This window comes from Argiope bruennichi, chromosome 4, assembly GCF_947563725.1.
Source record: "Argiope bruennichi chromosome 4, qqArgBrue1.1, whole genome shotgun sequence".
Taxonomy (NCBI): Eukaryota; Metazoa; Arthropoda; class Arachnida; order Araneae; family Araneidae; genus Argiope; species Argiope bruennichi.
Genome location: NC_079154.1, coordinates 45,416,300 through 45,437,778, shown reverse-complemented (window position 1 = coordinate 45,437,778; position 21,479 = coordinate 45,416,300). Strand labels below are relative to the sequence as shown.

At 29.3% G+C, this 21,479-nt stretch overlaps 1 protein-coding gene across 1 annotated transcript in view; it reads right to left on the bottom strand.

The window, feature by feature from the left end:
* LOC129966878 (monocarboxylate transporter 9-like) overlaps nucleotides 1-16,139 on the bottom strand; it is a 62,576-nt gene extending 46,437 nt beyond the window's left edge. Inside the window, exon 1 of the mRNA XM_056081483.1 lies at nucleotides 15,870-16,139. Coding sequence (XP_055937458.1) covers nucleotides 15,870-16,086 — 217 coding nt within the window. The 5' untranslated portion in view covers nucleotides 16,087-16,139. The remainder of the gene's footprint in view (nucleotides 1-15,869) is intronic.
* Between the last annotated feature and the right edge of the window lie 5,340 nt (nucleotides 16,140-21,479).

Genomic DNA, 21,479 nt, shown 5'->3' with positions numbered 1-21,479 from the left:
TTTGCTTGGCCGAATATAACAAAATTTCTGAAAGTTTTTATTTCGATTTATTTCACCATGGGAGACATAATTTACGTACAAAGAATAAGTGGTAAGAAATACGTCACTCTACATCGCGACACAAGAGACCAAAGTTTTTCCCTTCTGGGATTTTACAATTATACTTTGATAGGGATTTCTTTGACAGACTTAGGAAAAGGAAATTTAGGTATCTTTAAAAGAATGTTGTAAACAATTTTATCCCTTCACTCAGAGCGTGAGAAAATGCTGAAGTGAGCAGTCATATATAGCGCGTGTATAATTAAATTAAAAATCGGGAGCGGGATCAGAATATAAGAGACCATTTTAGAATGAATTTAATATGAGCTAAATTAAGATAAAAATTTGGAAATTAATTAAGACAAATTAGAATAAGAATGTATATATTTCATTATATTATTTAAAACTTAGATATATTTTTAAAGAATAAAATAAAATTAATATAAAATGAAATAAAATCTAATGAGTCAAATAGATTCACCCTGAAAAGTTAACACTAAATAAACGCTTTCGTCTCTCAGAATAAAAAAAATATTTTATCAAAAGAGATTTATTTATTTTATATAAAGAGATTTTGATCAAGTAAATCCTAGAAGGAATAAAAAAAGCTTAGGTAAGTTTCTCCTCCTAGCCTTGTCTTCCATGTAACACAAATGTAGGCTTATTTCTCTCGAAATAAAAACTAAAAAATATTTTAACCATATCTTTAAAATCAGTTTTTATACCTTTGTGTTGTTTTCTCTAATACTTTTCTCAAGTATTTTCTAAGTATTTCTCTAAGTATTTTAGCTCGTTTATGAAGTTCTATTTATGCAACTTATGGAACCAGCAAGGCAGCAATTATATCTCAGAAAATTTAATCTAAACTTTTTTTTAATTAGCAGTCTATGTAATTGCAGATGCTTATTGGCAGTTGTTTACGTTATGGCAAAAGATTAAATAGGTCTCAATACATATTAAAAAATTGACAAAATAAAAATACTATCAGGATTTAAATGAAGAAGAATTTAAAACCTATGTGCAACTCCACATAATTATAGACAAAAAAAAATCGTAAACCTATCAACTAAAGACGTTGATAAACAAATCTTTATAAAAACCTTTCAATTAAAAGAAAGATTCTCCATCTTTGATGTCACAATTTTATCAAGAAAAATCCTTGGTAAGCTAATCGTTTCATTAGAATATGGATGATAAATAACCATTATGCCATAGTTAGCAGGAAAATACTGAAGTGAGCATTTATTAAATAGAGTAAACAAAGGAAACGTCAGATTTTTTTTTCGAAGTTGCGCAAATGCAATACGCTGAACCAAGTAATCCTGTCCATCATCTATGTAAAACACTTCCTTATAACTAACTGACCTCTCATACGGAAGTAGTTGTGAAATAGAGATAACTCAATATTATGCCAAAAATACCCTTGAAATCTAGCTTCCGCTTTTACTGCATCACTTCGTATAGATTATTTCAATAAATAAATAAATATCTCAACACGCAAGGGAGCTTCAATGTGGTTGAAAAAAGTCATTCAAAGACTTCTCTAGGGGAAAAAAAAACTAATCAAAGTAATCTTGAAAATCAAAATTCCTTAAATATTCGCTTTAATTTCAGCTTCGGGTTTTCACAACATGACTTCCTGTATTTACAATTGATTATACTTGGTCAGTTGAAATCTCAAGAATTAGAAATAATTCCAAGGATCGACCGGCAGCAAGTCAAAAATCCGCTTCATTCTGGTGTACTTTTATTCAATCCACCTTATTCAACATTTTTACGAATTCCTTAAAAATTAAATTTCGGCTATATTTTTACCTTTAGCGAACAGCTAATTCGTCGGGAATATTGTCTATATTATTTTCCATTAAATCTCTTAATAATGACTTAAAGTTCATGATTCCCCAAGAAAATAACTTTGAGCATCAAATGGTGACATAATTATTTTAATTTCTTATACCTGTTCTATGAATAGAATATAAGAACCATCCAAATAGAGTCAAGTCCCATGACATCATAGTGGTTTTAAAACGTTAACTGTCTGATTAAACTATACCATCGTGATGTATCCTCATTTTCTAATTCTCCATACAAACTGCCTACATATCAAGCAAAATCTTTTTTTATCAAATTCCTAACAACTGAAGAAAAGAATACGATTAAGTATTTGATGGAATAATGAAATCTATTGTTAAAAATAATGCAAGAAAATTTTTTTAAATGATAAAATTCAGGAACAATTTGTAATCAAGTTAGTTTAATCAAAAAGATACAGATTTACATACAAGATTTTAAAAATTTTTAATCAGTTTTGTGCAATAATACTTTTGGAAGGGGGGAGATCATGGGAAAACGCTGAATTCTCGATTAATTTAAAATTATATTTAAAATTTCAAAAGAATCTCTCTTAAGTATATATTCCTCATTCAACAGAGATTATTAATAGAGTTGTACGCTGATTTTATATTTGCATCATTACTATTTTTACCTTGTTTCGATTACACTCAATGATTTAGTTAATTTTTTAATAAAATTACTAACTTAAGTTTTGTTTTAAACATTTTTTAAAAAAGAAATTTTATTAAAATAGTATTTCTAAGTAATTAATTTTACTCAAAAATGAAGTTCAAAACGAAATCTTTTAATTATATTTCAAACATAACTTACACTGATTTACAGAGATTCATACAGTTTGTGTTGAAAAATAAAATAATAAATGTGACAAGCAAGATTAAAGACAATAAAGCATTTTGGTTTTCCTGAACAAAAGTGATCGATTATCGCAGCGATTTCATAAATCGTCGGTTTGTGAATTTGTGTAGTTGTGTCTAACAATAACAGTGCTGTTGAAATAAGCGTGTTAATCGAGGATGAAGCTCCTAGAAATAGTCAAGACTCAGAGAACTTTCTTTTAAGCTTAATTTATGGTGGAATTGCGATAACTGTTTAACCTACTTGTAACTAGAATTGCCGTGGATGGAAAATGAAGTATTGTGGAAAAGTAGTATACAATCCTATAAATTAAAAATACTTTTGAACTATGTTTACAAGGTATAAAATGATAATTACATGTCTTCGTTCATTTCATCCTTACAGATTTTATTTTATTTCACTAATTTAATTTTTCTAATGAGATATTTTTAGTGATACTGAAATTAGTAAACTCCTCATTTTCAATTTTTTTCCATACCTCATTATAGTTTGAGTTTTGAAAGTGAAAAAATCGTTCTAATTATTTGGTTTTTTCGCCTCAAATTAAAAATGGGTGAAATTAAAAATGTCTTATTTTTTTTTATTGATTTATAAATTCAGTAGAAAACATAAAATAACTATTTAATTTGCACATGTAGAAATATGTTGTATAAAAAATATAATGAGAAAGCTAATTAATATTTTTATAAAATAAAATAAAATTTAAAATGCAATTATAATCAATGATTATAAATACTAAAAATAAAAGTTACTTCACCGTTAACCTCCTAAAGTTACTAACATTGAAAACGATTTATGTTCTATATTTAATTCTTGTTCAGGTATGCAGCCATACAAACAAAGATATAATAAAAATGTAAATCGCAGACACATTTTTAATGCAAAAGCAATCATTGAAATGAAAAATAAATTTTCCGTGTGAATGAAAATTTAAGAAAAATAAAACAGTAAATGTGAAGCTGAAATTATATTTCAGCTGCGTATGGTTATAAGCAGGTGAATTTTTGCAACAAAGAAGGATTTAAATTTTCGTTTGTCAATTGTCATCTGCTTTGCGATAAATTGTTTCCATTTAGAAATCGATATTTTCGTTTCTTTGCTTTCTTTTTTTCTTTTATGAGTAGTTGAGCATCTCTTAATTTTTCTTACTGATATTAAACATTTTTCAATCACAATCACAAGGTGCAAATTTTTTGATAAACTTAACTCAAAAATTATTAATAATCATATGGAATTCAAATTCTGCAAATTATAGATTTATATTTAAATTAAAAAGAACCCTGAAAAATCGGATTAAGAAAATAAAATTGAAGAAAGGAGATTAATTTAAAAAATATTTTCAAATTTATAGTAATAGTTCTTCGTGTAAAGTATTCAAAAAATATAAATTTAATAAAACAATGCATAATTTCAATTTGCAAACGATCTTTTCTTTTTTGAAGCTGCGGATTCAGTTACAAAATTCACATAAAGTAGAGATTTTTAATGCTACATAACTATCGTTTTATTGTTAGTCAGAGAACAACAATTGTTTTATTTAAAATTTTATATTGTGAAAAATATTTTACTAAATGCAATTGGTAGACCCGGGAGTTAGATTTTATTTTTAATTTTTTGAGATATATATTTACTGACTCAAAACGTAAAATATAATTCTTCCCTTGATTTAAAGCACTTTTTCAACTAAAATAATATTCATATCTCTAAAAGTTTAGAAATTAGTTATTAGACATCAATAATAGCGAGCTCCCTGTATACGCTTTAAGAAAGAAGTGCTGTTGTAATTAGAAGACTAGAATTGCATTCGAACGTTTATTTCAAGCTTCTAATCTCTGTGCGATATTTTTATGACAGGGCAAATTCTTTGATAATAAAAAAGAGTAATTACTTCATTAGATATTCTTAAAAGAGAGTGATCCGCTTATTATCTTTTCAAATCTCAAGTTATGTAGAAATGGCACTTAATAAAATTGCCTAATATTTCCAGTTTATTACACTGAGAATAAGGTTAGGTTAGATTGAATTAAGCTGACAACTGAAAAACATGTTGATCTATTCGGGTTAAATAAAATCTGAATTCTAGCATGCGAGAATGTCAAAGTCATTTATAAAAAGTTCGTTGTATTTTTGTGATCGATTCATTTAAATAAAGAACAATTGGCTATCATTCTTTTCTCTTAACGCGTGTTATAAATACAATAAAATATTGCATCAGAAAGAGCTTGTAAAAATAGCACCTCATTCAAATAGATTAATTACTAAAAATAAAACAATACATCGTTTCACAATCGATTTGTTATTTTCCATTCACAAATCGATTCTCTTTTGTTGCATATTAATCAATGTTTTCGTACATTTAAAAAGCAAGAATCTTGGTTAAAAGGTAATGGTCTAATTCCGAGTTATATTGATATAAAAGTGGGCAAAGATATTCGTTATTGATAGCAAGAAAACTTGGAAGCAATTAAGCAATTAGAATTCAATTCCGTAATTCGATATAGAATAATTTTTTTAAAGCACGATATATTTATCTGCTGCTTTGTTTTAAAATTGATTATTTCATTATAAGTTGTCTTTTGCTTAATATGTGATTGATTTGCTTCATTGTAAAATTATATGTGCTTTATATTTTAAAAATATATGTTGTGTATTTTGTGGGATATATCTTTTTCTTTTACTTAACACCAAACCTTCTGCACGTTTGATCGGAATTCTTTTGTTTGGCGCCGATAAGACTTCTGTCGCTGGCGGTTTTTAGAGGTTTTCTAAAGATCATAATTTTCGTTTTCATAAAATAAATAAATAATTAAAATAAAATTTTCGTAATATAAATAATAATAGTTAATCATTAAAATAAACCAATGGAAGTGATCTCCTCAATACTTTCTGGCATATTTTCTGAACGAGGTATTATCCCTTGCACAATATTGGCGTACAATAGTTACGAAGTATAAAACCTTGACGTGAATTTAGTATTTTTACTGAATCTATCATGTCATATTTGGCGAGCTACTTGGCGATAAATCCCTGGCGTGCAGTTAATAGTATCCGAAAATCGAATTTGTGTTTTAGATACGTTTTTCTCTCATGACCAAAACAAAATTTTGTCTCAAAACTACAATTACAGTCACAAAATCCCATACTAAATTTTATGTATTCAAATTATTCCGTTTTTGAATTATCGCGTTTACAAGTTTCTGAAAGCACAGACCGACAGACGGTCAATTCCTTGTTGAATTTGGCTCAAAATTTGGAAGCTGTCAAAATTAGAGATGCTAATTCTTTGTATGGAAATTTATCTATGTGGCTCTCTTCGTTTTGTAGTTAACATTTTAATTTATATTCAAAAAGCGGACCGACAGACTTTCTCATGGCAGATTTTGCTCAAAATTTTATAGAAATCTACAATTTTGGTATAAAGACTGTATACCAAGTTTCATTCGTCTACCTCAAAGCGTATTTGAGTTAGTTTTGTCTAAAAAAAAGTCGTATCTCTATATAACAGATCTTGTACCTTTAAAATTTGTTAATGACTTTTAGGGCACCTTTTAGTCTGAATTTCATATCATTTTATACATTCGAAGATTTAAAAAGCAAGACTATATATTCCAAAAATGCATTATGTAAATATAGAAAATAGTAATTTAAAGGAATATTTTTGAATTATTATCAGAATTTTATCACTAAGTATGTGAACAAAGGTAGGGTGTTAAAAATATTTTTTAACAATACGATACCAATTAACATAAAAAATAGACACTATATTGAGAATTAACTATATTCAAAATTTTATTTGGGTAACTACATAAAATTACAAAACTTCTCTTGAATATACCCAGATCAAGTTGTTGCCACAAACGAGAAATGTAAATTTGTTACTCAATTCATGGGCAGCGAATATTTCGATAAACTGCAAAATAAGCAGACGATTTATTAGACCTATTGGACACAGATTTTATAGGAGCGTTACATTTCTATTTTGTGCAATATGCCATTAAATGGAAATTTTTGAATATGCAAAGAAATGAAATGCTCAATGGACCAGTTAGCCATTACTTTAAAGTAACTAAGAATTTAAAAAAAAAAAAATGAAGGATTTTTAAAATTAGGTTATGTACGACTGATAAATTCATGTCATTTTTATTATAATCATAAATTTCACTAAGTACTTAATTAAAATTTTCAAAAAACAAAAAATTCAGTCCTTTAAAAGAGTTTACGTATCATACTTATGCAAATTTAAATCGCAACAAATTTTAAAAACTTTCACTGTTTTTAAAAAAATACTGTTATGCAAAATGTTGCAAGAACTTGTCTATACTGCTGTTAAATTGTGCTACGAGTAATCTAGCATAAATGTAACCACAGGATTTAACAACCCATGTTTCGACAAGAAACAAATGCTTTTCTTGGTATTTCAGCAGTTCAGCAATCTCATGATTTATGGCTACAATTTACTGTTACACTTATCCGATATGTTCCTTTCCACATGATCAACTTCCTGCATAAATTTGATTTGCATGATATGGTCTAATTAACATTTGGTTACTCATCCTATGAGAAAATTGATACAAAAAAGTAACAAAATTGATTGTTACTCGATTTCGAGAAATAGCAAATTCGCATCATTGCATTTCATATTTGCTAACTTCATAAAAAAAACGATTGATATATTCGAATATAATTGTGATGGATATAAAAATGTTTAATTCGTCAGTTCAGATTGTTTTTACTGATATTTGCAAGTGCAATACTGTTTCGGTATGAGATCCATGACAGCTGTATAAGTATTTTGCTAATTAAGTTTAGTCTGGTACACATTTCATTTTTGGAGTGAAACGAAAATTATTGTCGAACTCGCATTGTAATTTTCAGCGACGAATTTGATCGAAGATGGTACCCGAACCAGCATTTGCCAGCACACATTTCTGCGCTATCTAATGAAATGTTTGGCTTTCCATGAATATAAAGCCCCGTTCCCATGGCCCGTGCGCGCCTTGAGTTCGGTACATCTTGCTCTTTCCCCCTTTACTTGCAGTTTTTCAGGGTTCTCTGATGTCTGTTCATTTTACTGACAATTTGTGAGAAGCTCCCGATCGACGTCCACAAAAGAAAGTGGTCCTACAAAGGATTAGATGGCGGATTTACCACCATATCTGTAAAGGCAATGGGTCTTAAGATGAAAGAGGCCTGCGCACACACTGTGGGATCATATATCGGATCTGTAACTTCCACTGATACCCTAAAGCCCCGACTAGTACGCGAAACCACCGCGACACTTCACTCAACTCACTGGGGAATACACCAGTGCTAGTACTTAAATGTCACATAAAACATCTTATTATCGTTACAATTTGTGATATTATATATTATAGAGTTTCTACAAATACGGTGAACACCTCCATAGCTATAATATATCTTCTGCCAAAATATTTATATAAGCAATTTGAGAACTGCTCCAGACAATTTCGATTAATATTATTATCAGTTCTAGTTGCATTCAAGAATTAGTTTAACAATTCTTATAATAGATATACTTTGTCTCACTAATGCAATATTAGACAACAATATAACTTTAAAAATTCGCAAACGGAGCTATTTTCATGTTTGGAAATACTAATTGATGCATACTTTACAAGGATTAGGGCCGAATTAAGGCCATTACGATCGAACAATCTTAAAGGACATTACGGACATTAGGATCTAATTATTCCCAAAATTATCGAAGGTATCAATAATTTCTGAAGTAAGAAAAATGGTATCATTGGAGATATTCTATATGCAAGAAAGAAAACTTTAATTTTACTGCTGTATTTTTAACATGATAATATTTATAGTCAGGAGTACTTTTTATAAACTGTGTTAAGCAAAATAATTTTATAAACTGTGATGCACGTAAAATTAAAAATTGTCGAAACCGCTCTATAAGATAGATCGTTGGACATAGAGATGTCAAATTTGATAGATAGTTGCCTTTTTGTGTAACAGGTGCTCACTAAAAGAAGTTTTCACATTCTTTTTTGCAATTGAAAATTAAACCTTGAAAGCTTTCTTTGTTAATATGGCAGAAAAAATCTTTTACACTAATTTAAAATCTAAAAAGATAGCTTTCTAGTAACATCAGTTCTATTTTCGCATAATTTTTCTCTCAATAAAAATAAATTCACAATATCTCTAAATGTTTATTCATAAGAGTAATTTTAATCGTCTTAGTAACTACGTTTACGCCCAACCAAACAAACATAATGTTAAAAATATTTTTTTATTGGAAGAAATATTATGTTATCCTTGGTATAATTTAAAATAAATTTTGCAAATTGTGAAGATTGACAAATCAATTCTAAAGTATTATGATTACGTTTTCGTAATACATTATAATTCTACGATGTTTTGAAAAAATCAAAATCTTCCCAATTTTGTTTTTTTTTTTTCTCTTTTGCATATTGTTCCCAAGAATTAATTAATTCTTTCATTTTCAATAAGAACTCAAGTTTCGTCAGTCTTTCATTCCACATAAGTTGCACCTAAATTATAGAGTTTTATAGAAAATGAATTTTGCTTGTTTGAGGAATTGCCATCAGTGATAGTAGTATTAGCATATTTAAAAACCGAATTACCATCAAAATTTCTCTTTAAATATCCTTGATTCGTAGGTAATATTCTTCCATTCTAACGACCTTAATTACGAATTTATTAATCTCCTAATTAGAGGACATCTTATTTGGGATATTTGTTATTTCAATTCTTATAATGGCATAAAGAGCATTTTAGACACTCAAGCATTTTCAAAGACTTTTTGAGCTTTAAATTAAATAATACTTTCATTTAATTGCAGATTTAAATACTAAAAAAATTCTGTAATTCACTGTATGGGTCAGATCCATTACGGTAAGCGAAAGGCTTCAGTCAAAAACGATTATGTCACACAAATTTAAACATCTTCGTTTGTGAGATTAACGCCTCATTTTTAAAGCTATTTGAATGTGTAAAGTATAGCAAAATAAAATAGTTCATTCTATAAAACTGTGCTGCATCGTGAAAACATGGAATCAATTTGTTAATGAAATAATTTTTTTATTTAAAGTGAAGAATTATTTAAAAAAATTTAACAAGAATAGAGAGAAATAATCATCCCCCCTTTTTTTTGAATCACCACGATAATCACATTTTAGTTTGAAATAAGACTGACCATACTGTGTCAAGTAACAGTGCCGTAAAAAATTGATATAGTCAGAAAATAAAAGACTACCATGTTTGTAGAGCTTTAAATTATTCATAAATATTACAGAAAAAGTTATACACTAAACTGGGGTTTTATATTTAAATTTCAATTGTAAAAAAAAAAAAAAAAAAAAAAACCCGAAAACAAAGAGAAATATTTTTTTTTTCTTTACTTTTTGGTATCATCACAATTTTAGTTTGAAATAAGATTGACCATATTGTCTCAAGTACCGTGCTATAAAAAACTGATATAGTCAGAAACTAAAAGAAGAATACTGTGTTTGTGGAACTTCAAATTATTAATTCACAAATATTACCGAAAAAGATATATACTAAACTGGGATTCTTATATTGATATAGATTAATGTTACAAAATAAAATTTTAAAAACTTCGGCAAATATCATTCAATGGATTAATGGAAGTGTTTACCAAAATAGGGATGTTTCACCGTCTGTACTTTCGTGGAAAACATCAACAAACCCAAGAAACAATCTTTATTTATGTAGAACATGACCCAATACTAAGGATTTACCTCTTATAAAATATTGACCAGAACTCGTCCGATTAAGAACACGAGCGAAAAAGCAACGAAAACTCAAAACATCGCTTTGTAGAACATAACATCAGATGGTTAAGATAAAAATTCATCAAAGTCCCATCCTAAGTACATTCTAGTTTAAATTTTATAGAAACTACTCTAATTCATGACGTTTAACTATCAAAAATTACTGAAAGTCGGCTGTGTGCTATTTGAATAACTACACAATCATTTTTAATAATTCGATTTTAACATAAAAATGCTTATAAACAAACATATCTGTAAATGATGCAAAAATTGCTATTATAGATGAAATTTTTTGATCTAGAGTTACCAACATCGGCATGTAGTTACTTTTTGCCGAGTAGGCGCACATGAGAAACGATTTTTCATAGTTTTAATTAGATTTTTAATTAAAAAATTAACCAAAATTTCAAAGTTTTTGCTTAGTAATCTTGGTTTATATTACTGCACAACAATATTTTTTATATTAGAAAAATTCAAAAAAAAAAAAATTATCTTCTCAGTGATATCGATTTTTAACAATTTATTTCCATTATGAATTTAAAAAATATTTTTAAGTATATTTGCTTAATTGTTTTAGTACCTGAATTTTTAGTTATATACAATGTTGTTGCTACTGCATTAAATACCTTCTTTAATGTACATGTTATCGCTGCTGTAAAGTTCTGACGAAACATTAAAAATAAGGAAGGAATCAAGCGTTTTTAAAAAAGTTTTTGTAAAAAAATATTCTGTTATTCAAAAGTTAGTAATCGTATTTTACTTATTTTTTTAAGGTAATATTTTTCATTCTACACAAATTTTAAATTACATCAATATAAATTTTTCCTAATTTTGATAGTAAAAAAGGAGACATTAATTAAATATATGAAAATTAAAGTGAATCTAAACTATCATATAAATAAAACCTAAATGCATTATCATAACGCATCATAAAGTAATATGACCGAAATATTAAATAAAATGCGTAACCTTGCATAAATTTTTCATTTTTTTCTGTAACTTCACTAAATGACTTCATTACTTTTTAAACACAAAAGGTTTTTTTCCCTATATTTTAATAATCGCACATTTCAGTAATTGAAAATAAATCTTTCATATCTGCGACGTAATTTACTATACAGTGCGAAAATATTTATATATTTTATTACAATCGTTTGTAATTAAAATTAACAACCATACATTTCACACCGAAGTCCCACAATTATTCTATAAAATTTAGAAAGCTTTATAATAATTTGTATAAGTTTCGAACGCAGCGCAATTTTGAATAATGAAGTTTCTCTACAAAAAATTATTCGAAAGGGAAAAGTTTTTGAATTCATCCACCTCTATTTCTTTGAGACATTTCTTGCGTCTCATTTTATTTGATGATAACATTCAACTCAAAAATTTACTTTGTCTCTATAACAATAACAATATTACTATTCATAAAAAAGGAAAAATATTGCCATTTCATACTTAACTCGCATATAATAAATTCAGCAAAGATAAAAACTTTGTTAGTTTGAAAGAAAGCCTTATAAGATTTTCATCAATTCTGCAAATATATATATATATATATTACACTTATATTTTAAAAAATAGAACTATTAATTTTTTCATTTATATAAAGTTTCATAGTATTTGTATATTGCAAATAAATTAAAGTACTTTTAAAAAGAAATTAAATCTGCGCAATGGAAACCATTTATTTTAAATACAGTAAATAAAAATTTTACTCCGTTTTTGAATGTATGAATTATGGCATCAAATTATGAAAATAAATGCAAATATTTTTAAAAATAAGGGAGATTTGTTTTTTACTAATAGAAAATTATCGTCTGTAAGTTTTTTTTTTTGTTTTTTTTTTCTTTTTCTCTTTCAAATTCACACAATTTTGTTATTTGATTTATTACGTAGAACTTGCACAAAAAAATATTTTATTTAGAATAAAGGTAAAAACTATAAGAATTTGATCTGAATGGTAATGATTTTTTTTTCTGAAAGACAAGAAATTTTTCTTAGGATAAGATGGAAAGATAATGGAATTAATGAATTTTTACTCTCTCGTATACCAAGAGAAAAAACTATAATTTTCAAAGAATTAGGATTCGAGATTTCGATGAATCTCCACATTTTATATTATCTAAATCCAAAAAATACATTTTTGAAATTATCTGTTTATGGATATAATATTTTAAAGACACTTGTACTAGATGGGTAAAATTTGGTATATATACCAAATTTGTAGACTTTTATTAAAAAAAAAATCTAATCACAGAAAGTCTGTCTGTCCGAATAAAGGCGAAGACGATAATTAAAAATAGTAAAGAGCTAAATCTATAAAAATTAGTACATAGATTTAACATCTAAAATGCAGTTACGTATCATAATTAGAATCAAATCCATCGGAGTGTTGATCTTTTATCAGTTTGTATATTCACAAGTATATAAACGTGATAAATCAAGAAAGAAATCTAAATAAATGAATGAAATTTTCCTGTAATCTTCTAACTAAAATTGCACTGTTATAACATTTTTTGGTTTCAAATCAGTTGGGAAAAAGTATGTCAAAATACAAATTCGATTCTTCGGATACTTGTGTATTAACCACATGCCAGAGATTCGCCATCAAAGAGCATATGATATATTTCGTAAAAACAGTAGCTTCATACCATATTCTGTAACTATTGTTTTCTAATGCCATGTAATGGATTTGCAGTTATATCCACGGTTCCTTATTTCATAAAGGGGGAAAGAGGATAATATACGTTTAAAAGAAAATAAGCCCGAAAGCATCGGATAGACAAACATCGTTGTTTTTCTACAGATGAAACATTCTTTTTACAAGTATTAATTATTAACTCTTACGGCGACTAGAACGGCACTTGAACTGTAATTAATTGTCTCCAAAAAACTTTCGTTCTTAGAATACTTAAATCCGAAGATAAGATTGTTTAGATCAAGGTACAATAAATATAAAATTTCGTTTTGAGACAAAGACATGTTGCATCTGATACATTAAAATGCTTATGAAACTGGGTTAAATTTTTTATAAAGTAAATTATCTTCCGCTTTATTTATTTTGTTTACTAAAGTTCATATTATGATTAAAGCTTAAGCTTTCACGCTTAAACAAAAATGGAATTTTGATTTCTACTTAAAATGCATGACAAGCATGTTAACATTAAAGTTCAGAATAAATTAAACCACATTCTTATTCTTGTTTTAAGAACTTTTGCTATACGATATGTTACAAGAATGTTACATAAGTTTTAAGAATGTATGAAGAGTGTATGGTATCATTCTTACTCAAAATGCATATCCAGAATAAATGCATAAAGAATAATTTATAAGTACTCATGTTGCTTTTGTTATCACAAGCAGAAATATGCGACTTCATTTAGTCATCGTTTTAAATGGGTTCAAAGACATTGATTCAATAAAAAAATAAGCATTTACAGAAATTTTAATTAAAATATCTTTAATTAAAACTATAGTATAAATTAAATAGATTTCTTTTAAGACATCGCTCTCATTATCAATTTTATAATTATAAAAACTTCCGGAAAATCTGAAATTTAATGTCATTCATAGAATTCAAAGAATGACAAATCATAAACGAACCTGACATCGTGTCGTAAATTCACAACTTTCAATGATATAAAATATTTTATTTTAATGGTACATTTTCCGTTGTCAGAAAGCATTTAAATTTTTCTAAAATTCACTGATTTTACACATTTTTGTTCCAGATTACTGATGTCAACTGGATATTCATCCATTTTTAGCCAAAAAGAACCTTATAAAATTTGAAATGATTCAGATTTCATTTTTTTTTTTTCAGATTATTAATGTCAACTGAATATTAATCAATTTTAGTCAAAATAAACCTTATAAAATTCGAAACATAATTTAGATATTCTACTACATCTATATCGTTATACTGCTTCATTTCATTCACATGGTTTCATTAAAATTATTCTATTTTTTCTCATTTAACATACACGAAAGTATCAAACAAAAAACATTTATTATTTATCTGCAGAGATAGACGTGAAAATTCAACCAATCATTATGATGGAGTCATTGGATACTGGAAGTAATTTCTATAATTCAAATTTATTTCATGAATAATATTTATTACATTCATTAAGATCAGACAAGTTCAATTTGTCTTAAAGCTTTATTTAAGATTAAAATGAGAGTACTTAAGATGAAATTTGGAAAAAACAACAACAAAACTTATTGATTACAATGTTGGAATGCAATAGAATATTTAATTATTTAGAGATAAGATTCAGATCAACAGAACCTGACTTAGACAGAGGCATACGGAGGAGTTACTCCGGGCCCCCATATCAGAGAGGAGCTCAAATCAGCAGATGGTCCCTCAAAAAAATTTTTGCCCCGGCCCCAAATAGGCTAAGTCGGGCCCTACAGTTCAATATGATATGACATAGTAAAACTACGAAAACACAATCGTCTATTGCTTTATTTTGTATTGGACTTGAGGTACTTGAGGTTTAGAAACGAAAAATTGCAACAGTTTAAATACCAGCGTTTAACGAAACTGATGCATTTGTAGAAAATTGCGATTTGGTATAATTTTGTTATCAAGATTTCGACTTCTTGGCCTTTCAAACTTTCAAATCAATAAGATCAAAGGAATTAATTTCACAACTCTAAGTCTCAATATAATTCCGTATTAAAAAAATTCATATCTGCAAGCTGGAAGGCAAAGGTAGATTCCTTTACATCTAAGTTACTATCTGGCAAAATAAACTATTGATGTTAGAAACAGTCAATAGACGAGCTTGCAAATCACTTTTCAACCCCTAACTTCTAAGATATTGCACTTATCGAAAAACTTTAATTCCAAAAGTTGTTCGTTTTAATGAGGCTCTGATTTGGTTAATTGGATTTATTTTTCTATATTCAATAATAAGAAAGTTATAGCGAATAAAAATTTCACTCCTCTACTATTTCTATCCCCTTTGAGCTAGAGGGGTCACTCACGAATTCGTCCGAGTCTTTTATATTTCTAAGAACATATTCCAAGCCAATTAAAATCCAAACAAAATTACTCTAGTTATACTGTTCACAAGATAACATGGGCAAAGTGTTGTATGCATGCATAACATATATATACATTTAAACTTTTGAACGAAGGTTGGTGTTGGGTTCTAGAGACCATGATCGGTGAAAAACTGGAGAAATTTTCCTGAAATCTTATCATGAGAACTATTGCATTATGTAGTTTTCTTTTAAGAACCTACCTACAACACATATTAATTATTCTTTTAATTGTCAATTTAATGAATAAATAAAATTTAATTAAAAAAATATTCTCACCTAGCAAACACATGAGGGAGCCGCATAAACTGAAAGGCCATGATGCTTGTTCTCTGCTCACATTAAACCCTTCCACGACTGCCACATAAATAATGCCGGAGGACCTATGAAGACCCACAGTCAAGAAACTGAGCCAGAAACAAGCAAAAGCAATGAGCCAGGAATACATGGATTCCCGCTTTCGCTCCACAACGGCTGCTGGTCCCGGATTCTCCATTCCAAATTGATTCTCTTCCAGTTCACTTCTGACTGAAGAGAAAAGTCGTCTGCTCGAGTTATAGCGCGGACAGCGCCACCCGCCGATACTCCGCCGAAGGACTCCGGTGTCGTAAACTATGTGAATGATTTTGCTTGTTTTGCCGCCGCCTCCTCCTTCTCCTCCTTGGCAAGCCGCGTTTTGCGTATCCTTGAAATTTTGTCCAAGTGGGAATTTGGAGATTATGCCTGCTTTAGCGCAAACAACTACGCTTGTGCTATTTGTTGTTTTTGTTGTGTGTTTACGCAGATGAAATATTTAAGTGTGCGGAACTTCATAGGTTTCTGATAAAAAAAATTGTGTGAAATCCATAAACATCTCAAGTGGTCTGTGATTTAATAACTGAATCAAAACACCAACCTATTCCAACACAGTCTTACGAGATCCAATTGGACAGTAGAATAAAATGATTAAAGAAATTGCCTCACCAAAATCATTGGATCTACGCATATTTCAAATATAATTTCCTTTTCAAACATATATTTTGCAATCAATATTATTTCGTTGAAATAGAATTTCACGAATATTATTTTCTGTATTAAACCAACGGGAATGGTCTCCGCAAAACTTTCTCGTATAACCTCTAATAAACTTGTCATGACAGGTACCTCACATGGCTTTGACTTACGAAATGTTATTTTTTGGCGTGAATTTAGCATTTAAATTGATCTATTTTCTCTTCTCTGGCGAGTTATTTGGTGATAAATCTCTGACATGTGTTAATAATATACAAATATCGAATTTGTGTTTTAGACACGTTTTTCTCAACCGACTGAGAGAAAAATTTGTGACATGGAACTGTACTTGTAATCACAAAATCCATACCATATTTGAGTCACTGCCTTTTTTAATTATCGTGTTTACAAAGTTTCTGAAAGTGCAGACTGACAGATAGTCAATATGAAGTTGGATTTGGCTCAAATTTAACAAGTGTCAACAATATAATTGCTAAATCTGTGTACCGAATTTTATCTATCTAGCTCCATAAATTTAGTAATTATTGATGGGTGGGATAGCCGGGTTGGTAGGGCGGTGGATTCGCGTCCCTTGGGTTGCGAATTCGAACTCCGTCGGCCGAAGACCCTCCGTGTGTATGGTAGCTGGCGCACGTATGAATCTGTCGTGGTCACGAAGTCCTCCATGTAGGGAGTAATATCACTGGGGGCACTGCATTAGGGGTGATCGTTCTCTGATTCAGGTCTAAATTACGATCTGTGAATAAGTAAATGAAATGCATGAATAAAGTCTGCCCCGTAAAAAGGGTTGTGACATGTGTGTAGCTAAGTCGTACTCTTGGCCCTAGATGGCGCTACTGAAAAAACAAGAGACGCGCTGAAATCACTGACTTCTAAAGTCAGTGGGCTTGTCTGTGACAAGTGCCATTAGAAACAACTGTGATTATCGTTTTAATTTACATTCGAACATACAAGCAAACGGTCTTCCTCTGAACAGATTTTGTTGAAAATTTAATAGAAATCTGCACATTTGGTGTAAACACTGTATACCAAATTTCAACCGTCTAGCTCAAAGCATATTTAAGTTATCTATGTCACGGACAGACACGTTCTAAAAATTTGTTTTTCGAATTCGGGGGCGTCTAAAACGTGGAGATTCGTCAAAATCTCGATTTCGGAGTTTTCGATGATTTCTATACTTTCTTTATACTACATATACGAAAAAGTAACAATTAACGGCATCTTCTTTGTTTGCATGCTAACATCTGTGAATACAGACTTTACAATGCTTATAAAATATATCGACAAAAGAATCTATTAATAGTTTATTAATGAGAAATAAAATGCATTTGCGAACCATCCAAATTTAAATAAAACATACTATAATAATTTAGAAATTAGCGATTGTAAAAACAATGGTTCCAATGATATTATGAGAACATTGGTTCCTATTGCATAACCTGCTTCACAAAGAAAGAGAAATAAAAATGCTTGTAATCATGTATTAGTTTATAACTTTATCAATGAGAATATTTTGAAATGACACGTGATTGGTTATCATACAAATTTTTCTAGCAACATTAAGACTACTTTGGGGGAGGAGGTACTTCACATAATTCTGAGCCATAGTGATGAGGACGACAAAACTCTACTGTGCATTATGAAAATTTTGGTTCAACAAGCATCTCGTGAATTTTAAATATAATGCAGAAAATGTGTTGTAAGAATGTATATGTACAGGGTGATTGTTAAAGTCTTTTAACCTCTTTAAATTCAAAACGGCATCTTGTATAAATGGGGGAAAAAATGTATTCTCCGGTATCCCCACACCAAGTGCATTCTTCAGATTTTGTTTTATTTATTTTCTTATTTTAAAATTCATTTTGACCTTCTGAAAACTGTATGATAATAACGGAGAATACATTTTTGAATTTAGGTCGGTAATCTTTTTTCTTTTAAGCCACGGAAAATTCATAAGTTAATCGCAAATACCTCCGCCAATTTTGAGGATAATTCCATGAAACGTTTCTATTATAATATAGCATCCATTTTTCTGTTTTGCCTTTTGGATAAATATTTTTAAAATTATGTTTTTTGTATATTTTTGGAGATATTTTTTGTTTTCTTATTTAGTCTCTAGGTACGCTGTAACCTGTCTAAATTAATGCTGCATTGTCACTTTACAATAGGCACGTATTACTTCCGGATGCAGTTTTGATTTAGTTATATTAACGTCCCGTTTTAAAGAAGCACCAGAGCTATTTTGGGTCGGATCTCGTAATTTCGAACCTCTCTCAGGTGACGAGGACGACACCTGACCTGGCACCCCCCTCTCCATACCACACCGGCGGGAGAGCGTTTCGCCCGGACGGATTTAGTGTGCACACGACGGTTCTTTTGTGGAAGCGGGTCTCGAACCTGAAGCCCTCCGGTTCCGAAGCCGAGATCTTACATTCAGGCCACCGCGGCCCTTGCAATTTTAAATTTAAAGGGCTAAATTAAATTTTAAAAGGACTGTGATCCTGAAGCTAAGAAATTGCCAGCAGAACTTCACGCCTCCTAGCTTTTATTTATGAATTCTGGGCTCATATCTCACTCGATATGGGAATTCGACACCTTTTTTCCTAATTATCAATCCTAAATTCTGCTATTGTACCTCTGAAACTTTTTAGGTTTCAAACTTTTCCCCAGTAACATTTTTGAAATTTGTCAGAAATTTACTATGCGTTTTTATCTCTCGATATCTCGATGGTATTTTAAAGTATCATTTAAATCATAATTATTTGACTGCTTTTTCTGAAAATATTCTAAAGAAAAGCGACTCCAATAACATGCAGTAGATACCAACTAAAAGCAGGAATTAAGAACTTTAATTATTCATTTAATCATCATGTTAAATTATTCAGGATGAAACACCCTCCCACTCGTGGGGTGTGGAAGTTTGGATAGAGTATGCTAGCTCAGATATAGTCTTCGTCCTCTGACCACGGTTCAAAATTACGAAGTCCGTTCCAAAATAGCCCTACTATTGCTTTCAAGCGAGACTTTAATATAGCTAAACTAATAATGCAAACAGCAAAATGGAAAAAATGATAGTAAAATAATTTGGTAAATAATAAGTCCACTAAATATTGTCTTGTAATTAACAAGTATGTATTCTCCATTCCCCCCTCCCCATAATTTGAATTTGTCTTATCAGCTAATTAAAACAATGGAGAAAAGCAATTCATGATAATTAATTTTAACAACTAATCAAATCCATTAATAAACTAATAAGCATCAAAAATGAATTGAATTTTTATATGAAAAATCCTTTAAGTTAAGAGGTACATTCAGGAGATTTAAAATCTTCTTCCAAATTAGGTATATAAAAGCTGACAATTCAGATTTTCTCAATAAGAAAATAATTACTTACACTTAGTGAATTCATAGAAATATATCTTGTGTAACACAGTGAAGTAGTAAAGCATATTTATCATTTATTTTCTAAAATTTCTTCCGAAATCATTTCAAATTGGCTGACAATTTCAGTGGTGGTCTGGTGACATTGACGGAAGGACTAAGGGGTTGGATGATCATGAACTTGCTATCTGACACCACTACAAAGCAGTCGTGAAAGCAGGCATCTGATTATGTCGGAATCGAATGCCCCTTCCCCTTTCTCCTCTGATAAAAATTTGGAATAAGAATTATCTCACCACAAATCAGAACAAGAAGTTACGTTGCCAAATAGTCTTATAACAGCTTTAAATTAGGATTTTCAGTTAATAAATGAATGGGTAAATTCGTAATTAATTAAATCTATGTTAAAATTTTTTTATCATTATTTCTTTATGATACAAACATATCATAATTTTCTTAACTTATTCTTACTAATGATAAGTGAGTTAGAGGTAGAAACAATTAATTTCACACTGTCTATCTCATGAATGCAGCCTATCCAGTTTTGAAAACAGAGATCCATTTCTGCTATGAAAGTACTGAATTTTCAAGCTACAAGCAGTAGAAATTTCCGCTTTCTTGTAACCCAAGAGTATTAAAAGAAAATTTATATCTTTTTATTATTTTAATTCCTTATAAAATCTCTCAATACAAATAATTTCTCTGCAAATAGCATTTAAATTTATATCAGATATCTTCTTATTACTAGACTTTCTATGAGATTATAATTTAAACTTTTGAAAGCTTTAATTGTATAACTATGAGAGATCTTTGCAATAATGAAATATAGCATGCGAATACGAAATTACATAATTATTACATGCTCACTTATCTTTTTATCTCATATTTAAAACAATATATGCAGGCAGGTGGATTTAAATGATAAGCAGAATCGATTTGCATGGTGTTCCTGGCAAGGCCTCTAAGCGAAAATTCCCATATTCATTTTTAATTATTCAGATGTAAAAACTGCGTTTCTAATGGAATGGTGTTTAGTAAATTCCAATTAACAAGGTATTTAGTCTCTGCGAAGTAAAAAGGTGGTAAATGGAAGTAAAAACCTCTAATAAAAACTATTTTCCACTCAGAATTATTGTTAAAGTAATGAGAGTCCATAATAAACTTCAGTTTCATTATCAAGTTTCAATTACAATATATACTAATGAACCAGCTCAGCAGATAAGATTAATATATTCACAAAAGCCTATTATAATAATAATTAGCTAATCGGACAATAACCGCATCGGAAATGGAAAACTAATGACTCCCGCTTTTAATCCGTATTCTTCTCACATACTTTTAAAAGTGTTCTGAGTTTAATTTTAGAACTTCGCCGGAGGTATTTTTGTATCATAATTATAATATCAAAGTACTTCTCTGAACATGTCATAAAAATGAATTTATTCTAAATTTTTTAAAAATATATAATCATATTTCAGAAGCTTGAGCGTTTGAAAT